The sequence below is a fragment of the Lonchura striata genome, chromosome 6 (assembly GCF_050655825.1).
Source record: "Lonchura striata isolate lonStrDom1 chromosome 6, ASM5065582v1, whole genome shotgun sequence".
In the NCBI taxonomy this organism is placed as follows: domain Eukaryota; kingdom Metazoa; phylum Chordata; class Aves; order Passeriformes; family Estrildidae; genus Lonchura; species Lonchura striata.
In genome coordinates, this window is record NC_140708.1 from 16,547,820 (window position 1) to 16,573,617 (window position 25,798).

A 25,798-nucleotide genomic window follows, 5' to 3' on the forward strand; every position below is an offset into this window, starting at 1 on the left:
ACTACAGTCTTACTGCACCAAAAGTTGCATACAGGGATGGCACTGAAGGCAAGTTAGAGATTGGGATATATCATTAAATCTCAGCACTATTTTAATCACAGGCAGTGACAGATGATGACCCAAGAAATAAAATCTGAGAAAGAGCCTCAAATATGTTTGATTATCAGACACATATCAAACTGAAAAATTGCTACCAAACCTTTTGGCAGGCCTTACAGTAGTAACTTTGTCAAAAAGCATTTTTATGCAAGATGCTTCATTGCTAGCATATTCATTAAAAAACTTCTAGAATACTTCTTTGCTAGCTGAAGACAAAAAAAATGTCATCTAGAAACAAAAGCTGGAAGAGATAGCTTCTAGACTTCTGGAAATTTGTAAATAGGAGCAAAACCAGCAATAAAACCACAGCAGCTCTCTTGCAGCCTGCAGATGGGCTCCTGCTCACATTCACTGTCAGTTTTTCAGTACAATTTAATTGAGTATCCTGGGCCAAAACCAAGCAGTGAATTGAAGTGACACCCAATTTCTGAATTTAAGTGACAAGAACGAAAGGTGATTTTCCATTTTAGAAACCAAATCTCAGAAATGAATACCTGGACCAGCTGCTGAGGCTGCAGTTTCACAGCAGACCAACCCTGTCTGATTGCCATCCCCTCCAGACCAGCTTCTGCACCCACTCACTCCTGGCCATGTATTTCAAGATTCTTTTCACATTGATTTCCACCACTGATCACGATTTTCACAAAGCTATTTTAACATACAAAGTCAGCGGGAAACTCATCAAACTACCAAAAGCAAAGAGTTCTCTGACAACGTTCTGTGATGGCAACAAATGATGAATAGATGGCAATAGTGCCTGAAATGCTTCTGCAGTTTTCACCCCCTGCCCACCCCACAGCAGCAGCAACCAGAGCAAAGAGGCAGAAATTGTACTTACTGTTGGGAGCAGGTCTAACTGGAGGCTTCTTAGATGTGAGGGCAAGTTCAGAGTGAATGTTTGTCCTTTGGCATTGTCCAGAATATGAACTGTAAGAAAAAGCCAAACTGGTTTTTTAGCAATTTTATCTCCTGAATCGGCAACCAAGAGCAAGTCAATGCACATTTAGCAACATTGACATTTGCTTTTTCCCACAAAATATTAAAACACACACTGCAATAATACATTTTCAAGAACCAAAGTACTCCCACACCAGAAAGAAGTTTTACTTTGTATGTTACAAGAAAAAAGCACATGTTTCTTAGCTTTATTACAGAAATACAGGGACTAGGAGATCGAACTGAGTTTCTTCTCTGTATGCCTAATGCAAGGATTATCAGTTTTGTTTTGGAAGACAGGGAAAGAACACTCAAGGACAACCACCATTCCAGAAACAAACCCCATATTTTTGGAAGAAGAGTTTACCAAGTCAGCCAGGAACAGTTTAAAAAAATAATTTGAAAAGGCATTTTTTGAATGCAAATATGAATAGCCCTGTTCTTTACTACTGTAGCTCAAACTGTAGATGCAGATTTTTTTTCCTGTACCATTTAAAGAATTCAGTGATTCTTTCTGTTGCTATTTGTGGCAGAGAATATTTCCTGTATTCAGTTTCATGTGTATGTGACAGAAATCTTACAGAGACTGCTAATAGCAGCACAGTATGGCAGTACTCAAAAGGCAAATAAGATCAGCTTCAAAGGCACTTATCTTTCCTGGCTGTGTAACTTTTATACTCCCTGGCCTGCACCAAGGCTGCACTTCTTCCCACAGATCATCTGTGACCAAACAATGGGGCTGCAGACTGTCCTCCCTGACACCAAAGGGGAAAAGCAAGTCCACAAGAAGTGGAGTTTATTTCAGTGCTCAAGAAAATATAAGATTGTGACTTACTGCTAAATATTTCTACAACTGTTATGATGTTATATTTCTGGGTTACTATGGGAATAAGAACTTATTTTTGGTAGCTATTGCTTCTCACTCTTTTCTTTGCCTATTATTGTGATCATCATTAGTATTTCACATGTAAAACCACTCCTGTACAACTAATTAATCCAAGTAGGATTACAGCAATCACCGTGCAGTTTTTAAAATTATGCAATTATGTGTGCCTGTATATAAATACACACACCAAAAAAAAAAAAAAAAAAATCAATAACCCTGGAGTCTTAACAAAGCAGATAAACTTTAACACCAGCCCATAGCACACAATGCATTGACCCTATCCAGTGGCCTGGTGAGCCTCTGGATAAAAAGTAAAGCTGAGATGAAGACATTCCTTTTGTTTTCTTCTGCAGATTATGAACAATGAAAAAGTAAAATTGCTGAGTGACCAAAGAAAATGCTACTCTGCACATGTTAAAAACAAAACCGAAATAAACAAAAAACTAAACAAACATGCTAAAAACCAAAAGGACACAAAATCCAAACCCAGCCCAAGGAATTCAAAGCCATCTTGATGAGCTAATAAATTTTACCTTTAAAGATCATCATTACTACAGCACTGAGAAAGGTTTACAGCTGATTTAAAAAGTGAAAAGTCAATTATCAAATAAACTTTGCTGAAATAGAATATAAAGGCAATTTCCAGCAAGAATAACATTTAAAAGAATGGAGGCAAAAGAGATGGCAAGCCTGTCTAAATGAAGAATGCTGCTTTTATAAGATGATTTCAAAAATTAGAAAAAAGGAGAAGATACATTTAACTACATATAGTTACAGAAAAGTTTATTACACAATGAAATACATCTAGGACTGAAGGTATGACAAGGTGTGCTCAGAATTGATTAGGTGTGAGTTAAAGCAATGCTCCAAAAGGTCACAGAATATGAATTTGCACTCTAAAAGGCAAAGCTTGTTTTTAATAGCAAGCAGAGAATTACTCTCTTTACACACAATATTTTAAATAGTAGCTCTGCAAGTTCAGCAGGTTTCTGTAGGCTACCCTACCTTGAGCATTTCTCAAAGGACCTTCCCAGAACTAAGAATAGCACACAGTGATATTTTTACTATTACTTCCAGCATGAATAATAATATAAATTTTTCTCTTAACACTGCAAAATAAATTCATAGCCTAGTAAGCTTCCCTGTGATTCTCTGCTTTCCAGAAATTGGTGTAATGTTATAAAATCTCTGCTCACAAGTCATCACAGATGTTATTCCTGGTTCTGTTCATTAGCCTTGTTAATCAACAGAAGCTGTCTGTGATTAAAGCACAGGAGCAGCCCCATTTATTCTAGACTGAGAACACTGAGATGATCTTTAGCCCATGACATTTCCCAACAGATCTGATTGATTTTCCCCTGATATCAACAGAAATCTGCCTTCCAACTTTGAAAGGAGATCAAATCCAGGGAAGCCAAATCCAAACCCAAGAGACAAAGCTCAGAATAACTCCCTAACATCTCAGAGATATATGCTTCACTTTTATGCTTTGTAGTATGCAGCTCTGGAAACAAGAGGTTTGGTCTCCTTGGCTGACAGAGAATCCCTAAAGATACAAGTTCTGTATTATAACTTTTACTTCTCTTGATCTGGGTCAAGCTCTTTCATAGCTGGCTTGTGAGATCTCAGGAAGATAGCTGATAGCAACTGTCTAAAAAATCAATTCTAAAACAGAGTTGACATTTAATGACACAAATTAATTCTTTCTGCTAATGTAACCCAAACAATTTGTTTCTATCTTGATGTTTTGAGTAGCACTAATGCAGTCAGAGGGTCAGTTATCCTAATCTGTTGTCCTTAAAAAAATGAATACTGCCATTTTTGAGGGTTAAAAAGTGCAGGTGAGCATTACAAGAGGGAACATGAGAACCCACCAGTTCATGAAACACGATATCATGGATGAGTGTAAAAAGACTTATAGGATTTTACTCTTTTAAATGCTGCCAGTTGAATCTGTGATAACAGTCACAAGAGATGTAGCAGATTTCCTGGAAGCACATTCCTGCGACTCCTTGTATGTTTATTGCTAAACTTGGGAATAATCTCTCCAATGTGAATAAAACAACAACAAATGTTAAGTGGTTATATACATTCTTTAGAAATAATGACTGGAGAAAGGAGACAGAGCACAGAAATGTGGGCTTTAATGCAAATGATGAAAATATGGAAAAGGACTAAACCTTAAAGGACTAATTTTGAGTTACAGCCCTATTAGAATCTACTTTTCATGGATATTTAGGCCTCAGAAACACCAATAGATTAGAATTAGTTTTTGTTGTTAGCCACTTTTGCCAAAGACACTTAGACTTTTTGAACATTGGCTCTTCAGGCAAGCAATTGCAGACATGCTCCTCCCAGGAGCTGGTGAAGAGGCTGAAGGGTGTACTTGGAACAGGGCAGCTCAGCATGGCAGTGAGTCAGCATGCAGGGCAAAACTAGCACAAGCTGTCCTGGAAACAAACTGTTTCATACCCAGGATTTGTTGGTTTTGGAGTTTGTGTGCCAAAGTCACAGCAAATGTAGCATAATAGTATTGTCCATGATGTAAATTTGAAATTTAATTAGCTGTAAAGATTTGATGTGTGTTCAGCTAATTAATCCTCTAATAGCTGCAGTATTCAGATGAGAAGATCATGAGAATGGATATGTAATTAGTTTTCCAATATTGTATTTGTGCCAGTTCCATAAGACTCCGTTTTGTAACCAGCAAAGAGCATAGAAGGGGAGATCCTAGGTGTCTAGAAAAAGATGAGCAGAGCATTTTCCTTGGTAGAAGCAGGAGGGATTCACTGCATGACATCTAGGGATGGCAACTGCAATGCTCAGGAAGACTCAGGAAGGAAAAATATTTATTTATAAACTCTTAGAGCCCAATGAAGCAATGAGAAAGAGCCAATAGAAGCTTGCTGAGGGCTGATCATGTCAAAGCAGTCTTAGTGATAAGTGACCTCACAATGAGGACACAGCAGTAGAAGTGACACATCTAAAGTGTCCTCAAGCCATTTGGTTTGTCCCATTCTCAAACAGACTCTGGGACAGCTTTCCCTGCAGGGAAACTGCCTAAGCAGGACCACAATCAGCCAAAGAACCATAATGAGCCACAGGTATCAATGGCCTGCTCCTGTGTCAGCCAGCTGTCTCCAGTGGGGTTACATGGTGTCTACACTGCAATCTGCCCAGTCTATTCAGTAGTAGTAGTAACTATTATTCAGTAGTTTAACATCATCAAAAACTGCATAAACTACATATGAGAATTTTAATAGTATTACTAAAGCAGGAGGAGACGTACTTGGGAAGACAGCATTTAAATTCAAACTGGCAGCTCCTGGCAAACTAGAATTTTAAAACAACAGGACAGAGTTCAAGGTAGACACATGCAAGGTGAGCCCAGAGAACTGCTAACAAATCCACTCACAGAGAGGAACTCGGTAAGCAGGAGGTGCAGCAGATCACAGTACGAGCCTACAATGTAACTCAGTGTGATTGCTGAAACAAGATTTTAAGAGATGAAAGGAATTCTGTATGCAAGCAGTAGGGCTAACTAATCCACTCTTTTTAGTGCTAGTGTCTCTCAGCTGGAATACAGTACCCAAATTTGAGCTTCAAACTATAGAAACCAATGCAGCATCCAGAGAACAGCAAGAGAGATGAAAAATACTAGAAAATATCCCACAAAGAGACTGTATTGGTTTGAAACACACACAAAAACATCTTTTATTTAAACTTTTAAAGGGCCACTTCATGTTCTATGAATACTGTGTACCTTATTTTGGGTGGATTTCAAGTGATACCTCAGGTCACTTCCAGGCCCCATTTCTATTATGCTTTTTCTGAAATATTTCCAACAAGCCAAACCAAAATCCAGCACTGCTTTCATTGTATAAAATATATGTAAAAGAAGAAAGGCTTAGACTTGCAAAACTGAATTACCTAATCTCTGTAATTCAAAAGCAAAAAAATTAAAAACCTATTTACTCTATAACTAATCTAAAACTTAAAGTTGGTAACAATCTTGTCAACAGGAGCATACCAAGTCAAAGAACTTAAGAAACCACTCCTAGTGTCCCTACATGCTACAGGAATCAGGGAAATTAAACATGATGATGAAGGAATGCTACTTTTAATTCAAATTTAACATCCAGTAATTAGGGAAAAACTCTTTTTACACTTGCAGAAAAACATAAAATTAATAATAATACCTGCCTTCCAAATGAACCAAGATGCATAGTATTACATAATTATAATGAAGGACTTTAGAAAATTCAGAAAAAAAACCATTTCAAAATATTTTGACACTCTGGCACTAACCTCAGCAGAAGGAATTGCACTAGGCTTGTTTTATACCAGCTAAATCAGGCTTTCTACAGGAGACCATGTGCTTACACTATCTGTAAGAAATTGAAACTTACTTTCATAGTGCTATGATTAATTATGAATAAACTCTACAAGGCAATTTTAAATGAAATCTCTTTTCACTTCACTGAAAGCTAGGAGATGCTTGAAGTGACTTTGCTTGTACAAACCATATATTATCTCTACTGTAAAACTAAATTAAAAAGAGTTTTCCCCCATGTATCAACAAAGGAGTGATGAAAGGTCAAAGAGAGACAATATTGCTCTGGGTTTCTTTGGAGGTTTTCTACCAGTAAATGAGCTGAGTGGGTCACAGCCCTGGATACTGTGAGGGCTGGATGGTTTGCCTGGCTTTGCCATTGACTCAGAACAGCATGAGACAAAAATCACTGAACAGAGTGATCACAAGAACAATCCTTTCTTTGAAAAGCAAAGTTAGTGGCACACCTTATGTTTTCTGAATCCTTTATCTATGAAGGAAAATTACTATTTTAAAGTACCTTATTTTAAGCAACTCAATATCCCCTAGCCAACAAACTTAGTTGCTCAAAAATAATCAAATTAAGTCCAGTTCTCCCAGGAAAGATGAATTTATTGCTGTTTGTAGCATACTTTAGAGTCCCTAGACAAAAGATGCCTCCCAAATGGTAAACATTGATTTCGGAAACAAAACATTTACACAAAGCCTTTGCTTCAGCACATCAGAGCCAAAGGGAACCCCTGCAAATGAAAGGATGGGTAAAGTCCCTGGTGATATGATCGAAGGGTGGGGTAACAGTAGCCTAAATCTGTGTGAGCAGGACCAAGAGTTTCTCAGGCAGTTGGGTGTTGGCAGCTGCCACCCACAATGTGCAGAGCAGAGGCGTTAGAAGGAGATGGCACCTGGCCTGCACCATCTGTCCCTCTGTGGCCTCAGCAGCACAGCAGAGCTCTGCCAGTGCTCTCAGACTGGACCTGCAGCATCTTGTATGGCACTGGCCTCATCTCCAGCCAGTGTGGTGATTTTAACAGAATTAAGAATGGTTTCAGCTGAGAATCTCATATATTGTCACTATCTTGAACATCAAAGTTAAAATAAAACATGACTAGTGATGACTCTGCAGTTTATTGTTAAAGTTGGCATTTCGATATGCTTTAGGTCTGATACACTCCAGGAACTACAGCAGTAGCCAGACCTACGTTATACACTTGGTACACCAGCTCATGCATTAATAAATCAGTTGGACAATGCATTTTTAGTGGCCAGGTCATTGTCACCATCAAAATTAGCTGATTAGGTTTCATTTCAGCTAAACTGGCTTTTTGAAGCAGTGTGAGCAAATCCAACTCCAAATATTTTGTGATTCTGTAAAGAACACACATGCTTCTGTCATAAACCAACACATGGATTGATGAAAATAAATGCCTAAAATAACACAATGGGAGACAAATGGTTTTTCTCACCTTTACTGCTGATCAGTTCAGCATGTATTTACTCATGTCACACTTTTGCACTCTTGAAGCACAGATGAGTGTATGACAGAGTGGATATTACGCTCTGCTAAGCAAGCTCAATGACACCTATCAGGGTGCCTGGCCACCTCTGAACTTCACCATGTCTGTCAGATTGAGGCTGATTCTCTTGAGATCAACTATAAAACAGAAGGATGGAAGAGCAGGAAAGGCATTATCTGCATGGAGGCACCACACAGGGCTGTAGAGAGCACACCAGCACCCAGCCATGCCCTGGCGAGCCTTTTCCTTGTGCTGCTGCTCTTGGAAAAACCATTTCTGGGTACCCACATGTTCATCATGCTTGACTTGGACCTCCCATGTAAGGAGGGAAAGGGGGAAAAAATGCCCAGAAATTAAAAAAAAGGGCAAATAATCCACCTCAAAACCAAATTAAAAAACAACCCAACCAAAAAACCCCAAGAAGATATCACCTTGCATAGTGAGAAAAGCTAAATGCAAAGAACTACTAGTTTTTAATAATGTCCAGCATGCAATAGTGATTTTCTTTTTTTTTTTTTTTTTTTCCTGTGTCTCTTTGTGATGATGACAGTCTCATTTCTGGAATTATCAAAGGTGTCTTTCTTGGTCATGTTCTTTTCATCACAGCAAGGGTGTAGTGCTAATGAGTTTTTCTAAGAAACATAAATATACACTGGTAGTTTTTCAAACTAAACCGGAATGAAGCATTTCTTTTGTGAGGAAATCTCAGCACCAAATCAATCTATCCTGTCTTACTGGTCATGAGAAAAGGAGGGTAGAGAGATGCAGAGTTACTTGAAAGAAAGGTTACTGTTGGGTTTTTTGGTTTTTCTTTAGATGACTTTTCTAAATTATTTCATTCAATTTGTCAAAAAAGTCCCTGAGATGTTTATAAAAGTTTGTGACAGTATCTATTACACTGTAGACAAGATAGGGAAAAAAACCTTTCATGAAACTAATTTAAGAGCAAATCATTGATTAAAACAAAAGAGAGAGTAGGAATTGGTAACTTTTCAAAACCTTGAATCAGGAACACATTATCAACGAGGCCATGGCATGTGACACAGTTCTCATAAGCTGCAGGCTATGATCAGCATAGCATTAGTTTCCAGTACTTATCCCATGCTTTTATCCAGCCTCATCTGGGGTGTAAGATGGAACAGGGAATTTCTAATTCTCTCTAGTTTTTCACCTTGTGTGATATTTTGCTACCAAAACAATAGAGCACAATAGAGCACATGGTCTGAAACAAATAAATAGATAAAAGCACCACAATGCAGTGTGGGAGACTGAAACAACCCAAAGGAGACAGCAAAGAAAGCTTCATCCAGAAACAAACTGTAAGAGGCAGGGAATTCTTCTTCCTGAATTACATGACAACGAAATGCCAAATATACACATATACAGTATGCTCAAACAAAGTCTCAATAAAGGAAGGATATTTAAAAAAAAAATCAAGCCTTTAGTATTTTGGTGCTACATGCCTTGCTTTTTGTTATGCCACCTTATCCTGATGAATGAGACTTGTGCTCTCTCCTGTACATGGCACGTAGTCACAAGGTAACAATCCACTGCCTGAGCTGAGGTTTTCTTCAGAATGTGCAGAATGGCTATCAGGTTGTGGCACGTTTATTTTCCCCAGTCTCATTTGTCAGAGCAACCTTTATTTTTTCTTCCAATTCAATCATCCATAGAGTACCCCTTTGTATCTACCAGGAAAAGGAGTCACTGAGACAACAACATCATCATTCAGGCTAGAAGCAGAGTTCATTGTCTGCTGGCCCACAGCCCAGATCCTGAAGAGCCCACTCTTACTTTGTGGCCTATGTTACCATAAAAGCAGTATTTTATTAACAGAGGATTTCAATCTCTTAATGTATGTCCTGCTTTTATGGCTTCATAATGTGTGCAAAATTCAAGTTTTTCTTTGTTTCCTTTTCACTTCAAACCAATGAAACACATCCTGGCTGCAACACCAGCACTCCTTCTTCCCAGAAGTATTCTGGCACCCTCTTTGATATTGTCTCTTTTCTTGGAATAAAGCCTACTTCTCAAACCTGTTCACATTCTTGCACACTATCACTTTCAAACACCTTTAATGACAATTTTCATAAAGTGACTGTATAAGCCATTTTGAGATGAATGAGTTTGGAGTTGTCTGTAAACAACAAAAATGCTGAAGATTTTTGTGGGAAATTTCTGGTGCTTTCCAACCTGGATTTTTTTTTTCTTTAGTTGCTGGGTATTTCCTTTCAGAATAAGGGACAGTTGCTTTTTCCACAGCTTCTGCTTTGGTCACATGAGGTGGCAGCCTGAGGCATCACACTCTTAGGAGGATCCTCATTCTATTCTGGGACACCAGAAAAGACAAGGCTGTGGCCACAGAGAACAGCTGAAAGCACCAGCTCATACACTGAGCTTTCATTGAACAGTGAAGCTATAGAGAATCACCTGAATATAAATAAAGCAAAACACAGCCCCCAAAACATGATTAAACTACCGACTCTTCTCCATGATACATAACTTTTCAGTTTTTATTAAGAGACAAATAATTGTTCATCATTAATGCAAATATCAAGTGAATCACAAAATGACATTTTTTTAAGAAGAAATTAATGTTCCTTTGTGATGTGACCACGCATATTTGTGTTAAGAAAGAAATTATTAAAAGTGGTTATAGGACCCAGGAATGAAGATAGGACAAGAAAAATTCAGCTTAAGACTTGCAAACATTGAGCCCATGCCAAATAATCTGCTTAAGCAAGGAAAACCCCAGTAAATAGCCTGCTTCCTGAAAAGTGTACAACAGTTGTACAGTCAGAAATTCCCCTTCTGACTTGCAAATTGAAATACTTTTCAACCAAAAAAAAAAAAACAAAAAACAAAACAAAAAAAAAAAAAAACGGAGCAGACTTAGTGCAAGTAATTTGAGTTTGTTATTAGGCATCACCAAGAGTTCCACATGAGGAAACAGTAAGGCATTGTATAGCCCTGACAAATAGTTGTCATTTTACAGTTTTTAATACTGAAATAAAAGTATTTATGGTTGGAGGTGATTGGTCATGGATGGAAATGATTACGAAATAGAAAAATATATTTTCCATCTTCCACTTCCATGCTGCAGAAAAATAAGAAGAATCAAAGCTGGTACAGCCATATATCGAACTAGGAACAAGAGAGAGAAAATACATCTCACAAAGGAATCTGCAGCAGAACCAGCAAATGGACGTGGTCCCAGATTGTGTCTTCAGACACTCCCAAGATTAATAGATTTTAATCAGATTTATAGTAATGTAATACAGCTAAACAGTCAAGAGTTCACACATGCCAAACTGTTCCATAATTATTATGGGTAGCAAAACATTGCATTTCTTTGTAAAGGACCAACTTTGTGCCGTGATCTGTTACACCTGAAGAACATGGGATTGTAGTCTTTGCAGTGCTGCCAACAAAGGCAAAAATCAGGTGACCAAAACCTTTACTGCCACTCTGCAAGGTTTCCACAAATGGCCATGCTTGGCTCTTGCCCGATGAGTCCTGGCAGAGATAGGATCATGTGGCCTGCATATTTATTTTGCATGTAGTACTTCTAAGAAGCATTAAAAAGTAAGAGAGACATTTAATACCATCTAGATCAGTATGACAAGAACAACAAATTGCAGAAAAAGCAACGGAAATCACTTAATCCACAGTGCCTGCTTAACAACAAAAGAAAAGAGTTCACAGGAAAACCACTGTGGAAGAAAACATTTTATTTCTCTCTGTGCCTCTTCATGCTTTTAAAAATTTGAGCACATAATTGCACAGGTGCCACAGGGAGGAACATGTGTTTGAAGTCCAAGAGCAGCTTTTGGCGTGAAACAAGCTATAGATAAAGCCTGGGGTTAAAACACAGCATCCCAGGGTCGCTTTCCAAAGCACCATCCAAAAAAGCACCATCCATCTTTCACGTGCCCATAAATTAACCATGGAAGTGAGTTCTGCCCAGTGTGTTTTGTCCACTTTTAAAGGGTCTGAATGCTGCAATTAGCTCTACAACCCAAGTCCCATGCCGTGGTGTAAAGCCCTGGGCTGATGCTCTGCACCACTTCCATAACGCAGCGAGTGCCTCTGGCAGCGCTGACCTGCACCGCACACGGGCAGGACCCAGAGCAGCACAGCCAGGGGCACCTCAGCACAGGGAAGATGTGCTCCTACACTCCTGTGAGCAATTACCAATGTTCACTTCCTCTGCTAGACATTAACCTATGCTCGTAGTACCAGGGACAGCCAACAGGAAATTTATATCAATTTTAAAAGAAAAAAAAAAATATCGTATCAGTCATAATCGACATGTTTTCCTGACACATTTCCACATTTGGAGTATTTTCAAAGTTTAACTGACAAATATAATCAAATCTGGTTTCCATTCTAATGTCATTGTCAGAAAAAAAAAGCCTTTTTTTTTAAATAGGAAGGATGATTTCAAGCAGTTTCTCTTTCTCACCAAGTTGCATTGAGCAATCAAAGATAATCTTCAGAAAGCCACAAATCAGACATCACGACATTATATTCTGGGTTTTTTTCTAGAGTGTTTCCTCTTTCCTACTTAAAATAAAACTGAAAGGGAAGACAGTTTTATTCACCCAAGAACTAGTTCCTCAAAATTTTCACTATTTGCTAAATGATATTAAATTTAAAAATTTAAAATTCCCTTGTATTCAAAAACCATGACTATTCTTTTTCACTTTTAACTATTCCAAGTTAAAAATATATTAAAAAATAAAAGTTTCAACATGAAATAATGCTTAATTGCCACAACCCTTGCAAATCCCCTTCTAGAGTAATAGTATTAATAACTACCTTTCCAAGGCCAGATTACTGCCCATCTTGTATCAGACCATGCCACTTGGTACTTTCTTGTGACAAGCACCTGCTCCCTCTTGGTAAAAAATAATTAAAAACCTAAAAGTCCCTTGTTCTAGTTCAGAATCAATGGCACTGACAAATGATAGCAACAAACCAATGCCAAGCAAGAGAAGACACCAAATAATTTTTAGCATTATAATGAAGTGCAAGTCAAAATACAGCCACTATTCAGATAAAAAAAATATTAAATCCATATTCATGTGTTGCCGCAGCCTTGCCAAAGCTTCAACATAATGCACAGCAAAACTAAACTGCAGTAGTAACATTCAGAAATTTACTCCATTGCTAAACGTTTAAAGCCAACCTTTCCTTATCAAAATGGAGGCAAAACAAGCGAATCCTTCCAAAGTCAGTGACTTCCAATGGCAAAAGAAGCCTATGTGTGTTTTTACAAAATTAGAAGTATGAACTACAATCTAACCACATAAGACCCATCTTTTGTTCTTACAGCTTTTGAGGGAAATGTAGTGCTTCTAATTCAAAGCCTGAAGCATAGAAGGGTTTTTGCATTAGGAAAAAACCACTTGAGCTCACCAATAAACAGCTCTCAAACAGTGAAAAAATAACTTCGGGGCATCATTAGTATTATCATAATATCTCAACAAGGAATATGCAGAAGAGACCTAAGTGTTATATCCCCTAATACCAAGTTTTGCAAAAATGTCCTCAAATTCTGTGGTTTCTATGGGATGTTTTTAGCCTTTTTCTCTTCCCCTCCACATCATTGTATACAAATAACTGTGTGAATGATGAAAAGACCCCATGAGAACTTTTTTACTCCCACAGTAGTTTCCCACTTTGCCAAAAATAAACACACCATTATGTTTTTACACTTGCTGTAGGTTCCACTACGCAACATTCTGAGAGGGGTGGGGGTTTCCACTCTGCAGACATTCTGCAGTATCAGTGCTAGCAGGAAGCTGCTCTCTTTACAAAAAAGGGGAACCTGCCAGCCTGCAGTGTTTTGAAGTCACAGCCTACTTTAACCCTATATGGGCACATCCACCTCCCTCCAAAGTCAAGTGTGATAGAGCAAGAAGCTGAACGAGGACAGAGAATAAGCATTGATTGCATCCATCCCTGTGCCTAGCACAACTGAAAGCACATCCTGCTTGTGTTGGAAAGCAAGACAAACTGCCTTAGAATGCTTTTAGCATTAAAGCATTAGCTTTAAATAAGCACATTTAAAGCACATACACTACTTTACCAGAAAAAAACCCAGTCTTGATGTAGAAGCTACATAAATGTAGTGGCCTCCTGGTAACCATGTTTACTAAAAGCCACAACGAATCACAACTCCTGCTGCTTTAGGTTCGGATGGCATCTGCAGCAGAACTTGGAAGGCCTACCAGAGATTTCCTAATATTCATAGAAAAGCCATGTTCATCCTCATAACTGTTGGAGAGGCTCTCCTGAATCTGGAACACATGTATGGTTTAAAAAGAACCACAAACAAACACAAAACCAGAAAAACCCCAACATTTTAATTTCAGTTCCTGTAGGAAGGGGAGCAGCATTTCTTCAACAATATTACCAACATAGAAAAAGCTTGCAGCACATGAAAGTAACAGAAAAATGTACATCCAACTCAACAATGTATTTTTTATATTTCTTGCTTACTTCCTATCTTTTCTTCTGTTTTGATGATGAAAATCTAATAGATTTTTCAAAGTAAAATAAGATTTTGTTTTGTAAACTTTTATTTTGAATTAAAATTAACTTAGAGTTCAATTCAGAACACAAGGTCCCTAGAAGTTATTTAAAAGTTGGTTTAAGCTGTGTTTGATCAAGTACTAATTGAAAACAAAATTAATTGATAATATTGAAGCACTGGATAATTCAGGCTTGAAGGTACAAGTATATGAAGATTACATAAAGTTCAGCTTAGTGATGTAGAAACAGTGAATTTCCTGTAGAAAGAAAAAGAAAAAAAGGAAAAAAAAAATGCAGATCCTTCTAAAAATCTACAAGGTGATTTTCAAATTTTCTGTGGTGAATCTGTGTTTACAATAACTGCACTGTGTCTTTGAACAGCTCAAACCTGGATTCTCTTCAATCCATTCTACTTTAGATGTCAACAGAGCAGCTGCCAGTTTCTCAATATTCTTTATTTTTATGTTACATTTAAACATATATAGTTAAGGATTTATCCATCATCCTGATGAGATATGATTGTGCTGTCATTTTTCTTTATGCTGTGATAGTATTTTTCAAGAAGGAAAAAAAAGATTTCATCTCCTTCTATGATTGTAACTGCACTAAGGAATAAAATTCTCAATTCCAAGTTTTTTCTGAAACAGTTCAATGACTAGTCAATTTAACAATATAAATATTGGTATTTTGCTAGAAATAACTTCTTAATGACAATTTAAACATTTCTGTCACTATTAAAACTTTAAAAATAGCTGGTGGATTTTAGTTGTGGTGGTTTAACCCTTCCAACTCTTCCTATATTGCCTTTCTCTTGGCACCAAGTATTTAATATTCTGCCTTTTCCCCATTTTTGTATACCATAATTTGTCCTATTTCCTTCATGTGATACTCCTCTCTCTGAAAATATGTATGTCAAATTTTATTCTGATGCTACAATGCATTTTCAGTGCAAATTAGCAGTGTGTTCTAATAGTAATCCATTGCACCCCTCATTTTAAGGGGAAGGAGGCAAGACACATGACAAAAATCATAGAGTGAAATAGCTGGAAGTCCACCCACTGGGAAAGGCTGGATGGCAGAACCACTGTGCAAAGCTGCTGTAAAGAAATGCAAAGTAAGTATTATTTTACTTTATATGAGTGCTACATAAAAGATTTTTTTCTTATTTAAAAGCACCAGTGCAGGATAATTTATAGTTAGAGATTTATATTGTTCAGAAATCACATTGAGCAGTCTTTAGACTTGAATAAAATTTAGCTCAGACATTAAAGAGCAGAAGAATGCCTCTTGGAAATATCTGAAGCCAAACTGTGCACTAGGAAATGCAGGCAAGCACACTGCACTAACAGTTCATTCTAAAATTCTGTATTGTTGATAGCTGCTGTCAAAACACACTCCCCTGTCCTCTCATCATTCCTTTCTGTCACTTCAGACAAATCTCTGCTTATGGGACTCATTCTGTGCTCCTCAGCCATCCACTTCTCAGATCTCATCTAAAACACACCTCACTTGGTAAAGTCAAGCCATTCTTATCCATCACTAGTGTCTGTTGCAGAAACCTCATCCTCTGCAAGCCTAAATTGAGTGTATTCTCCTAACCTCTTCCAAAATACCCTACTAGTGTAAAATCACATCCCTTTCTTCTTACCTTCCCATTCTAAACTGTTCCTTCACATTTCCTGTATAGAAATGTCAGTTCCATTTCCATAAAGTTATGTCATTGTCTTTTGCCATCACCTCTGCTTTCTTCCTCATTCTTTACCAACTGTTCTGTTTCCCCAGAAACTTATTTCTACATCTTCATTAGAATTTCTATACCTTTAAACAGAACAAAACCCACCTCACCACTAACATGAAGTCTTCAGTAACTACAAACTAAATTACCTATACAGAATATTGCTTTCACTATTTACTGATTTGCCACTGTTTGGAAGAGGCAAATCAGTAAATAGTGAAATATTTACTGTAGACATATATGGAATGGAGAGAATAGCTATTTTCTTATTATTATTGATTCAGGTCTCCAAACAGAGCACATCTACAATTCTTCCTGTTTAAGTGAGCTTCTGAAGAATTTCTAGTATGCATTGGACATTAGTATGCAAAACTCAAGTTCAAAGAATGATCAAACAAAAATTGATTCAAAAAAAAATAAAGCCAACAAGTTTAATTCTAGAGTGTTAGTTCCCAGCTGCCAGATTTCCATTAGAATACATTGCAAACAGCTTCTAGGTAGCTTTGTAGGAATTTTATAATAAAAAGAAAACCAAAACAAAACTGCTAAAAACCCCGAACCAACAGAAACCCCCAGAAAACAATTAAGTCACACTACACCACAACAGGATTTTTCAGTAACTTTAGTAGCAATGATATAAGAAATCAGCCAGTTAGCAACGCCCAAAATCTGCTTCCTTTCCTTCGCAACATCTGCACACCGTTCTTCACCGGCACGTCGATTCCTATCAGCCCAAAGGCACCGCGCAGCAGCCCCGGTTTCACCGGGCTCAAGGACGGCGGGGCTGGAAGTTCCCAGCCAGTGCCCAGCACATGACACCTACGTCAGGGAGGCATTTCAGCATTTCCCCGGCGCAGCCCGTGCCGCCGCGCTGGGGCTCTCTCCGGCCGCAATGGTAGCGCGGAGCGGCAGCCCCGCTGCGCGCTCGCTGCGCCGGGGCGCGGCCGGGCCAGCGGCGCCGAGCGGGGCCAGCCCCGGGCCGGCACGGGACGTGCTCCGGGACACACAGGTAGGTCTGCACAGCGCTCCTCTGCCTGCTCCTCGCTCTGCTGGAGTACTGCAGGGACACTGTGCTGGGGATGGAGAGCTCAGCCACGCGCGGAGAAGTGATGGAGTGTTATGCTACAAGTTGAAAGTTGGGATGCAGGTTATGAATTCACTGATATTCTGTGTATTAGGTCATGATTAGATCGCTTGTAATGAATACCACCCAGAAAGAGGATTATGTGGTGGTAGCTTTATGCAGTGGTGGTGCTGAGAAATGGAAAAAGAGGTTAATATTTCATGTTACTGTGGTACATGAACTTTCTTGTTCTCTGAAGGGGAGTAAGGGGAGAGGCAGAAACATAGATTTGAATGAAAATTCAACATCTCACCAAGTGAGATGGTTTCAGTATTATCTAGGCAGGTTTAAAGTGGTGCAGCACGCTGCATCATAAGTACAGAATCAAAGTTCCTTGCAGGGACGTTTGAATTTGTCTTTTGGAGTCAACCCGTCCCAAATTCAAGTGATGCTTTCCAGAACATCAGTAATCAAGTTTCACATTTGCAACAAAGAATGGGTACTTTTTCCCAAAGATTTCTCTCAGTCCCTCTTTTTCCAAGTTAAGCAGTAACGCTGAAATTTCAAGAGTAACAGGACATTGCATTGCAACGTGTACCTTCTGTTACCTTATGCAACAGAATAAAAATATTTTCCCTAAGATCAAAAAAATAGGTTTTATTTTCAAAAAAATTGCAAAGGGATGCTTTCATTTTAATTTCTGCTACATCAAAAATACTCTCATGTACTTTACAGGGAAGTAAAGGTTTGTGCTGCAACAAATAAGATTCAATTCTGGGCTAAGTTTCTCTGGTGCAATAAAGCTTTAAGTGGATTGGTAGGGACCTGATGTACATAAGTCGTGCAATCCCTTGAGAAACGATTTTCAAATTAACTAATAAGATATTGCACTGCGTACAGCTTATTAGAAAGAAACATTGAGCAGCAACAGCACACAGCTACTGTGCCTGGGATTTAACAGCTGGATTTAGCTGTCATGTCCATAATTCTTAGTGCATTGCTTATGTAAAGGAGGAGGTGAGAGGAGGGTTTAGTTTCATATTAAGGAAAGTAAAAAGGCTCTACAGAATGTAATTTCAGGATTAATAAAAAGTATAAGGCAGCTTTGCCCCACTATTTACATATCAAGGCAATTTATGGAAATCCTCATATAGAAAATTTTAATAATTGAAAATGAGATTGAGAAACAACTCAGTCTTACATTAAAGGATAAAACATATGTTTTCATATTAAAAAAATCAAATGTGTAGGGAATAATTTGGTGAATTTTCATAGGAAAATTTAAAGGTTAGTTCCCCAATGAGACGAAATATTATTCAAGAACTTTTGTCCAACACTGATAGTTACTTTGGTAATATCTCTGCAGCTTTCTAGATATTCAAGAGATCTACATGTCATAGGATTTCTATGCATGAGAACATTTTGACAGTAATTGCCATTCATGTTGAGGAGGAAATTTAAAGAGACAAAGCAAGTAAATGCCTTGAGAATAACTTTTTAGAAAGCATCACAGTATGGGGCCAACACTTAAGAACAGAGAAACTGTAAAGGCAACAGATGAGGTGAGTAGTTGAACCTAGCTGGGCAGAGAAAGAGGAATCATAAGAATTAAGGGTGCAAACTTGTTGGTTTTGGTAATATGTACAATCCTGATCACAGAAAATTAAGTTATCACAAAAACAATGTTTAACAAAGCTGCTGTTCCAAAACTAGAAGGACACTGAAATTTGAGGTTGCACACCAGGATGCATCTGTGCAGTCTACCAAGGTAGCACAGCACTTATGGTAAAGAATTGCTAAGGGAGGAAATCCCAGGAAAAAAGTAATCATTGATTTCAGCCTCATGCAAAAGTCCCACACGGGGGGACAAATAATTTTATTGTATGTGACTGCAAAAAGGGGCAGTTAACTATAAAATAACCATTACGGAGAACTGGAATGAAAGTGCTTTGCCTGGAATACGAATACAGTGACCACTGCTTTCTAATTTGTGAAACCTGCTTCAGAACATCCCTTTGAAACAGAACAAGTGACTGTTTTGTAACGCAGATGACACATTAGAGGAACTGAAAATATAATGAATGCCTGAATGGTTCATTTGAAAAGGAAGGTCATTAAAATAGCTATTTAATGCTTTAACTTGCAAGGACCTCTAGTTTCAACTTTTAGCTGCAATTGTTATGGACTTAGTTTACCCTTTGTCACGCAGCCATCCTTGTAGCAGCCCTTGCACAACTTCTGTAGTGTCCTAAGGAGACACAGATCAGCCATGCTGTCACATCCCATTAGGAGCAAAGCTGATAAAACCTACTGGGATTCCAAGGTGACATAGTTTCTTTCATTATGTTTGTCACAATATTGATTAGATTAGGTCTGAAGCCCATCTTTGGCCTGCTGCTGACCCATCACATCTCCTGGGAAATTCGGCAGAGTAGGAAACAAAATTGAAAACAACTGGAACAATAGAGATGTTCAAGATGGTTATAGCTCATGGGACTTGCCCAGATGTGACAAGTGCTGATTTTTACTAACTATGCATCCTAATACATTAATCCCAAACTTGACAGCTACATATTACATTATCTCCTTCACAGTAGTCAGCCTTCGGGAGCTTAATGGCATAAAAATAACCCACCAAGTATTTCCATTTCTTTCACTGGAGTAAATAACAACATGGTCAAAGTGCTGCCTAGCTAATTTTCCCTATCAAAATTTTAAAGAGTAAATAAAGAGCAGGTTGGCTTGCTGTCTGTGCAGCAAACCTTGTATCAATTGTCTCCCATGCCATGTTTAGTTTTAGATGTTTCACTCATGCAGGACAGCTGAAGATTCAGTTCAGAGAACAGCACAGCTGAGCCATATGGCATCCATGTAATCATAGCAGTTAACAGCTAAAGACCCCTACACCTGTTCTTATGTTTTCAACAGGCTTTACTCACTGACATTAAATGCTTCTAATATAATACATGCTCTGTGCTGATACAGGTTTTGAATGTGACAGATTTGATTGTTCCAAAGGAAAAAAGGACTACTCTGAACTGCCAAATGTATTTTTAGATTTAGACAGAATGAAAGCTGGAGATTTCTACTTTTTTTTCCTAACCTTTGTTCAGTACTAGGTCAGTTTTTCCTCTTTCACACGTGGGCTGCTTTACAAATACCATCAGTGGGCACAGCTGAACTACAAGGAGCCTGAGCAATAAGTTCAGTAAATGTCACTCCTTGTACCTACACCTTTACCTCCCACATATAACACCCACTCCCTCTGACAGCACCAAACCTATGGTTTGAATTTGCCTTTCTTCTAAATGTTCCCTCCTTCTCCTTATCTTCACACAGCTTTGCAAAACAGGACAGCTCAGCAATTAGTATCCCATAAGTAAAATACACATTCCTATTTGCAGCAGAGAAGCTGGAGCACATCTGTCTTGGTAACACCCATGGCAGAAAATGACACACTGTGGTAACCTGGAAACCTCAGGATCTCACAAAAGAAGAGCTTCCAAATTCAATTGTTGTATCCTTGAAGGATAAAGCAAAATGAAGCAGAACAAGAACTGTGTATTTTATTCCAGTTTAGCATGTCAGGACACTGCATCTAGATGCTTGTTTTATTTCCATGGGAGTAGAAAAAACGTATCAAGAGAAAAAAAAGACATCTAAGACTTTCTTCTATATAAAATGTTATCGCTCAAACATATATATGAAAATACATATTCCAGGTTGCTGCTTTGATCCTTTTCACAACTGCTAAGATTCCTTTAAGTCCTGGAAATCTTCTCACTATGTTCTTAAACTAGTCATTATTTTTTTCACTCAGGAAAAAAAAGGAGCAGAGTTTCTCGTAATATAATCCCAGGTATTTTTATAATAGAATTTTTTGTATATTAGTGAAAGATTTGACAAGCAATTAACATTCAATTGGAAAATACTTTAAAAACTAAGAATGCACAGGGAAAGAACAATAGTGGATTATGGATTTATTTTAAATAAACTTACTTTAAGTACACATGTGTGGGGAAAACAACTTTTCAGAAGTTTTAAGTAGCTTTAGTGTCAAATAGACCTTGTCCCACTTCTGTGTTCCTACTTCTTCACCCTCTTTTCTGCATTCTCTCCTTACATGCACTACTTTCCCAGCTCATCCACCCCTCCTGCTGTTGCCCCAGCAGGTACATGTGCCCTGCCTTGATCCCTTCTCCATGCTAAGCCAATATGTGGCCCAGCTGCCTTTGGCAGCAGTAATTACATTCCTCTCCTGTCCTATCAATTGCTGGCCTCTTCATTACCACTGCTGGCTTTGATTAGCAGGAAGAGGATTTTGTTTCCATTGCCCACTTCCCTTCACTCCCCATCATCTTCTGGTCTAACCACAAGATGCACTGGAGTCCCTGCACACAAGCCTAAGCCAATCTCCAGCTCTGCCACCTGGTACTTTGCAACCCAGATAGAAGAAGTTTTAGCTGAAGGCTCCGAGTTCTTGCTCTGTGTAGATCACAGACTGACAGAAATGGACTTGACACTGCTGGCTTTGTTTGATGGTTTCTAATGTGTCTTCCCACTGGAGGAACAGAAAGCCAAGAAATCCTAAAGCTGGCTCTCAGCTGTATGAGTTTGATACTTGGCAAACTTCAGAAGGAAGAGGGTGAAGATGCAAAATTTTTGTCAGTCATTTGGACTGCGCACAGCTGGCTTGTGTCAGGGTGCTTTCCTCTCCCTGGTGACTGTTTTATCCAGAGTGTGAGGTATAAATGTGTCTCCTACCCATACTGCCTCTCATCTGCAGAGAAAGAGCTCCCAAGCCAAGTTTGAAAAGTATTACAGATCATGTCAAAAGAAGTGTACAGGAACTCACTTCTTTGAAACGGCTGACATTTTGGAGGATGAAAGATGCTTCAAATCTCCAGAGCTCCAGCCTTACAGGCATTGAGAAAAAAGAAATCCCTTAAAAAGAAAAGAAACAAGAGGAGAGAAATTGCCTATCTCTGTACTTACAAGTTGATATATTTAAATCCCTTGAGGAAGGAAATAGTCTGGGAAACTAACAGTGAAAAATAGAAGACTGAAAATAAGTCTGATTTTTCTGATATGTTTTAATTTTATTTGTTAATGAGAAACCAGTTTTAAAATAAATATAATCCACAAAAGCAATACAATTTATCCACCAAAAGGCAAGAAGTCAGGAAAATACCATCTAGAAATAGTCTGCCCAAAATCTAATTTGTTTTCAGGGACTGTACATGTTTGTCATCAGCAATAGGCATCCCATTACTGCTTTTGCCACCAACCAATAACAGAAATGCATCTTGCTCTTTTTTTTTATTCAAGTGATAGCCTTCCTTACAAGACAGAGTAACTGAATGCTAGAACTGGTACTGTAAATCTCAGTAATCCATGCAGCCCTTTTAGCCAAACTGGATGTTTGAAAGTAAACTAGAATAGCCCTGCTGCAGTGAGGGTAGCTTTATTTCACCTGCTGGTGTCTGCAGACACTGAGCTGGACAACATCTATCACTGGCTTTGATGAACACTTGAAATGAGAAGAATAATGCTGCATTATTCTTCTTGGGCAAGCTAAGACAGCAAAACTGCAGGAAACACACTTAGCTGGGGTGAGGTATTACCAGACCTCTGCAGTGTGCCCAGGTCTATGGGCAGGGACTGGGGACAAATTAAAGCAATTGCCAGGTTTTTCTCTGCCTTGTGCCATGAGGCATCCATATATATTTAGGGTTAAAACCAGGCAGCAGTACTAAATGCTTTCAAATTATAACCAGAATCTAGTTTAGAAACATATTATCTTCTGACCTTGCTTTTGCCACAGGAAAAAGAGCTCTGAAAACCACATTTGCATACTTAAATGAGAAAAGGAACTGCTATCCCCTTGTATTTTTCATTTCTGAAGGTCTTAAGGGAGGAGTGAGAACACACAGTAAATAAAGAGCTTAACAGACTGTAAACAACTAAAGCTTCACCTCTTGCAAAACTATTGTCCCTGTGATTAATGTTTCAGAAATTATATTAAAGTGCAATAACTTTCCCTGTAGACTGGTGATACCCAGGAGAAAACATTCTCTGCCTGGAATGACACCATGAAAATTGCTTTGTGTATTTTAAAGGAAATAACAACCTGTTAATTTAGATAGACTTCTTAACAAAAGCTGCATCTTCCCGTTTTGGTCACAAATTAAACTATAAAAATTAAGTCAGGCTGTCTGCATGAAAGAAAGGGAGAATCTGCATGAATTAGTCCCCCCTTGTAATTAATAAAAAACTGACAGGCATTACACCTGCTCTGCACTTTCCAGTATTGTGGCTCCAAGCTGTACTATAAAAGCTGTACTCCTTTCTTTAAGGGTTGTTTGTGCTAATGAAAACTTATGAACTGAGTAAAGAATTTAGGGCATCAGTCACCCTGGATTAAGATAACATCTCAGAACTTTCAGGGGTTGTGGAGTTTGCCCTTACTCTCTGGTACTTTCTCACTACTCAGACCAATAATCATGTATGTGATGACTAACATTAATTTTTAGGGAACAGACTCCAGCAGACTTGTTAAAGATAGAGGAAAATCCATGTTTTAAGATTATATGCAGCATGCCCACATGTACAGATGTAATCAGTGCTCCAGGCAGAGGTACCCTTACCCAGCTCTCCCCCTGGCAGGGTGAGGCTCTTCCCAAATACTCCCTTCCCCACGCTGTTCCCATGACAGCAAGCTCAAATTTCACCACAAGTTTAGCAGCTCTGTTCTGCACCACAGTCACTGATTAATGCCATGACCCTTGACTTGTTAACCTCAGCAGTAACAAAACAGAAGAGTCTGGGCTTACAGTCCCAAATTTTAAATTGGTTTAAGGATGGTCCTTCCTGCGGGGCAAGAGTGGGACTTGCAGAGATGTTTTGTAGGAATAAACAAAGATCATTTTTGCCCCTCTTAGCCTTTTCTGAAATTTAGTAGCAATAGAAAAGTAAACAGGTAACTGTTGTGTCACAGCCTTAAATAATTCAAACGATCACACTCTTTTCCTACCCGAAAAATTCAGAGCAGGCCCTGTAACAGTAAAGAAGTTTTCAATCAATTCTAAAATAATAAGAATACAGAAGATAGATGACACTCAAACTTAATTTATTTTCTGTTTGGCAGAATTTAATAGAGGCTGAATGCTCCTCTCAGAAAACTGAAATAGGAACACAGGTTTTAAATAAACTTCTTCTGGGCACATCTGCAGGGAGCAGTTTACAATCAAGCAGTCCTTGAAATTTCTCATGCCATTTGCTGTTACTGCAATGCACAAATTTTAATCACTGCAAGAAGCTTCAGCTGTGCCTAGGAGTTTTGTTCTTCCTAGTGATCCTAACTGGAAAAATCCTGAAAAAAAGCAGTTCATTGCACCACGGGGAATCAAACAATCCCTGTGTTTCCAGAGGAGTGAGGTTAAGCAATGTTGTAAAGTGGAAGTCAAATGTTCAGATGGCCCTTGGCAAGGAAGAAGCAAGAGAAAGGTGCGGGCCAGCCAGGCTGTCCTTACAGCCCAGAGCTCACCAAGGGCACGACCAGGACAGTCACACACCTCTGCCTTCCCCAGGCTCACCAAGGGCACGACCAGGACAGTCACACACCTCTGCCTTCCCCAGGCTCACCAAGGGCACGACCAGGACAGTCACACACCTCTGCCTTCCCCAGGCTCACCAAGGGCACGACCAGGACAGTCACACAGCTCTGCCTTCCCCAGGCTCACCAAGGGCACGACCAGGACAGTCACACAGCTCTGCCTTCCCCAGGCTCCCCACAGGCAGTGCCGGAGCTCAGGGGCTGCAGGCAGGACTCCCTCTCTGCTTTGGCACTGTGGGGCCCTGGGGCACTCCTGCAGCACAGGGACACACACCAATCCCTCAGGACATTCTGCTGGGACAGCCAGCCCAGAGTCTGTCACACACCAATCCCTCGGGACAGTCTGCTGGGACAGCCAGCCCAGAGTCTGTCACACACCAATCCCTCGGGACAGTCTGCTGGGACAGCCAGCCCAGAGTCTCAGTGGCCTCTCTCAAGTACACAGCAATACCAGCCACGTGTCAAAGCAGTACTAGTACCAAGCAATGAGAGAGGAGGTGTCTTACACTTTAAAACTTTGATTTCTTATTTTTGCAAAGGGCAGAAGGTAGCAGGCAGGACTGTGAGGTGGCAGAGCCATCTGGGCAGCACTGGGCCATGGGGCTGGGCAGAGAGGCTGAGCTGCCCAGGCAGCTGAGGGAGGCCAGAGGCCACCCTGGGCTGGGGCACAGGGACACTCGGAGGGCACAGCCCGAGCATGACACACATCAGCAGCACTCTTCTCTGCCTCAAGATGGTGGCAAGGACAGAAGAGCCTGCTGGTGTAAAACCAAGCCTGGAGAGCAGAAGCAAACTCTGCCCCTCTACTGTGTGGGCTGCTCAGGAGCCTGCGGCAGGAATGGCCAAGCCAGCAGCTGGAAGAGCAGGCACGGGCAGGAGCACAACCACAGAGCCTTGGGGACATTCACCGCTGGCACCAGGAGCAGCTGCTGTGCCAGTGCCCGAGTCACAGCAACTGACACTGTTTGGCACAGTTCACAGCCACTTGCTGCAGTGATGGCCTTTGGATGCATCAGCAGCTTAACTCGCTGCTACAGCACTGCTGCTACCCTTGACACTGTGTTCTAACCCAGTTAT

The 25,798-nt window shown here is 39.4% G+C and overlaps 1 protein-coding gene across 3 annotated transcripts in view; it reads left to right on the plus strand.

Annotated features, from left to right (window-relative positions):
* RASGEF1A (RasGEF domain family member 1A) overlaps positions 1-25,798 on the plus strand; it is a 148,224-nt gene that overhangs the window by 81,829 nt on the left and 40,597 nt on the right. The window contains exon 2 of one of the 3 annotated variants that reach the window (XM_021526657.4): positions 15,308-15,422. The exons of 1 other annotated variant lie outside the window; for it this stretch is intronic. In XM_021526657.4, the coding sequence (XP_021382332.1) occupies positions 15,381-15,422 (42 nt within the window). In that variant the 5' untranslated portion in view covers positions 15,308-15,380. Of the gene's footprint in view, positions 1-15,307; positions 15,423-16,903; positions 17,053-25,798 lie in introns of those variants that run through there. One more of the 3 variants, XM_021526660.4, reaches the window with a different exon arrangement.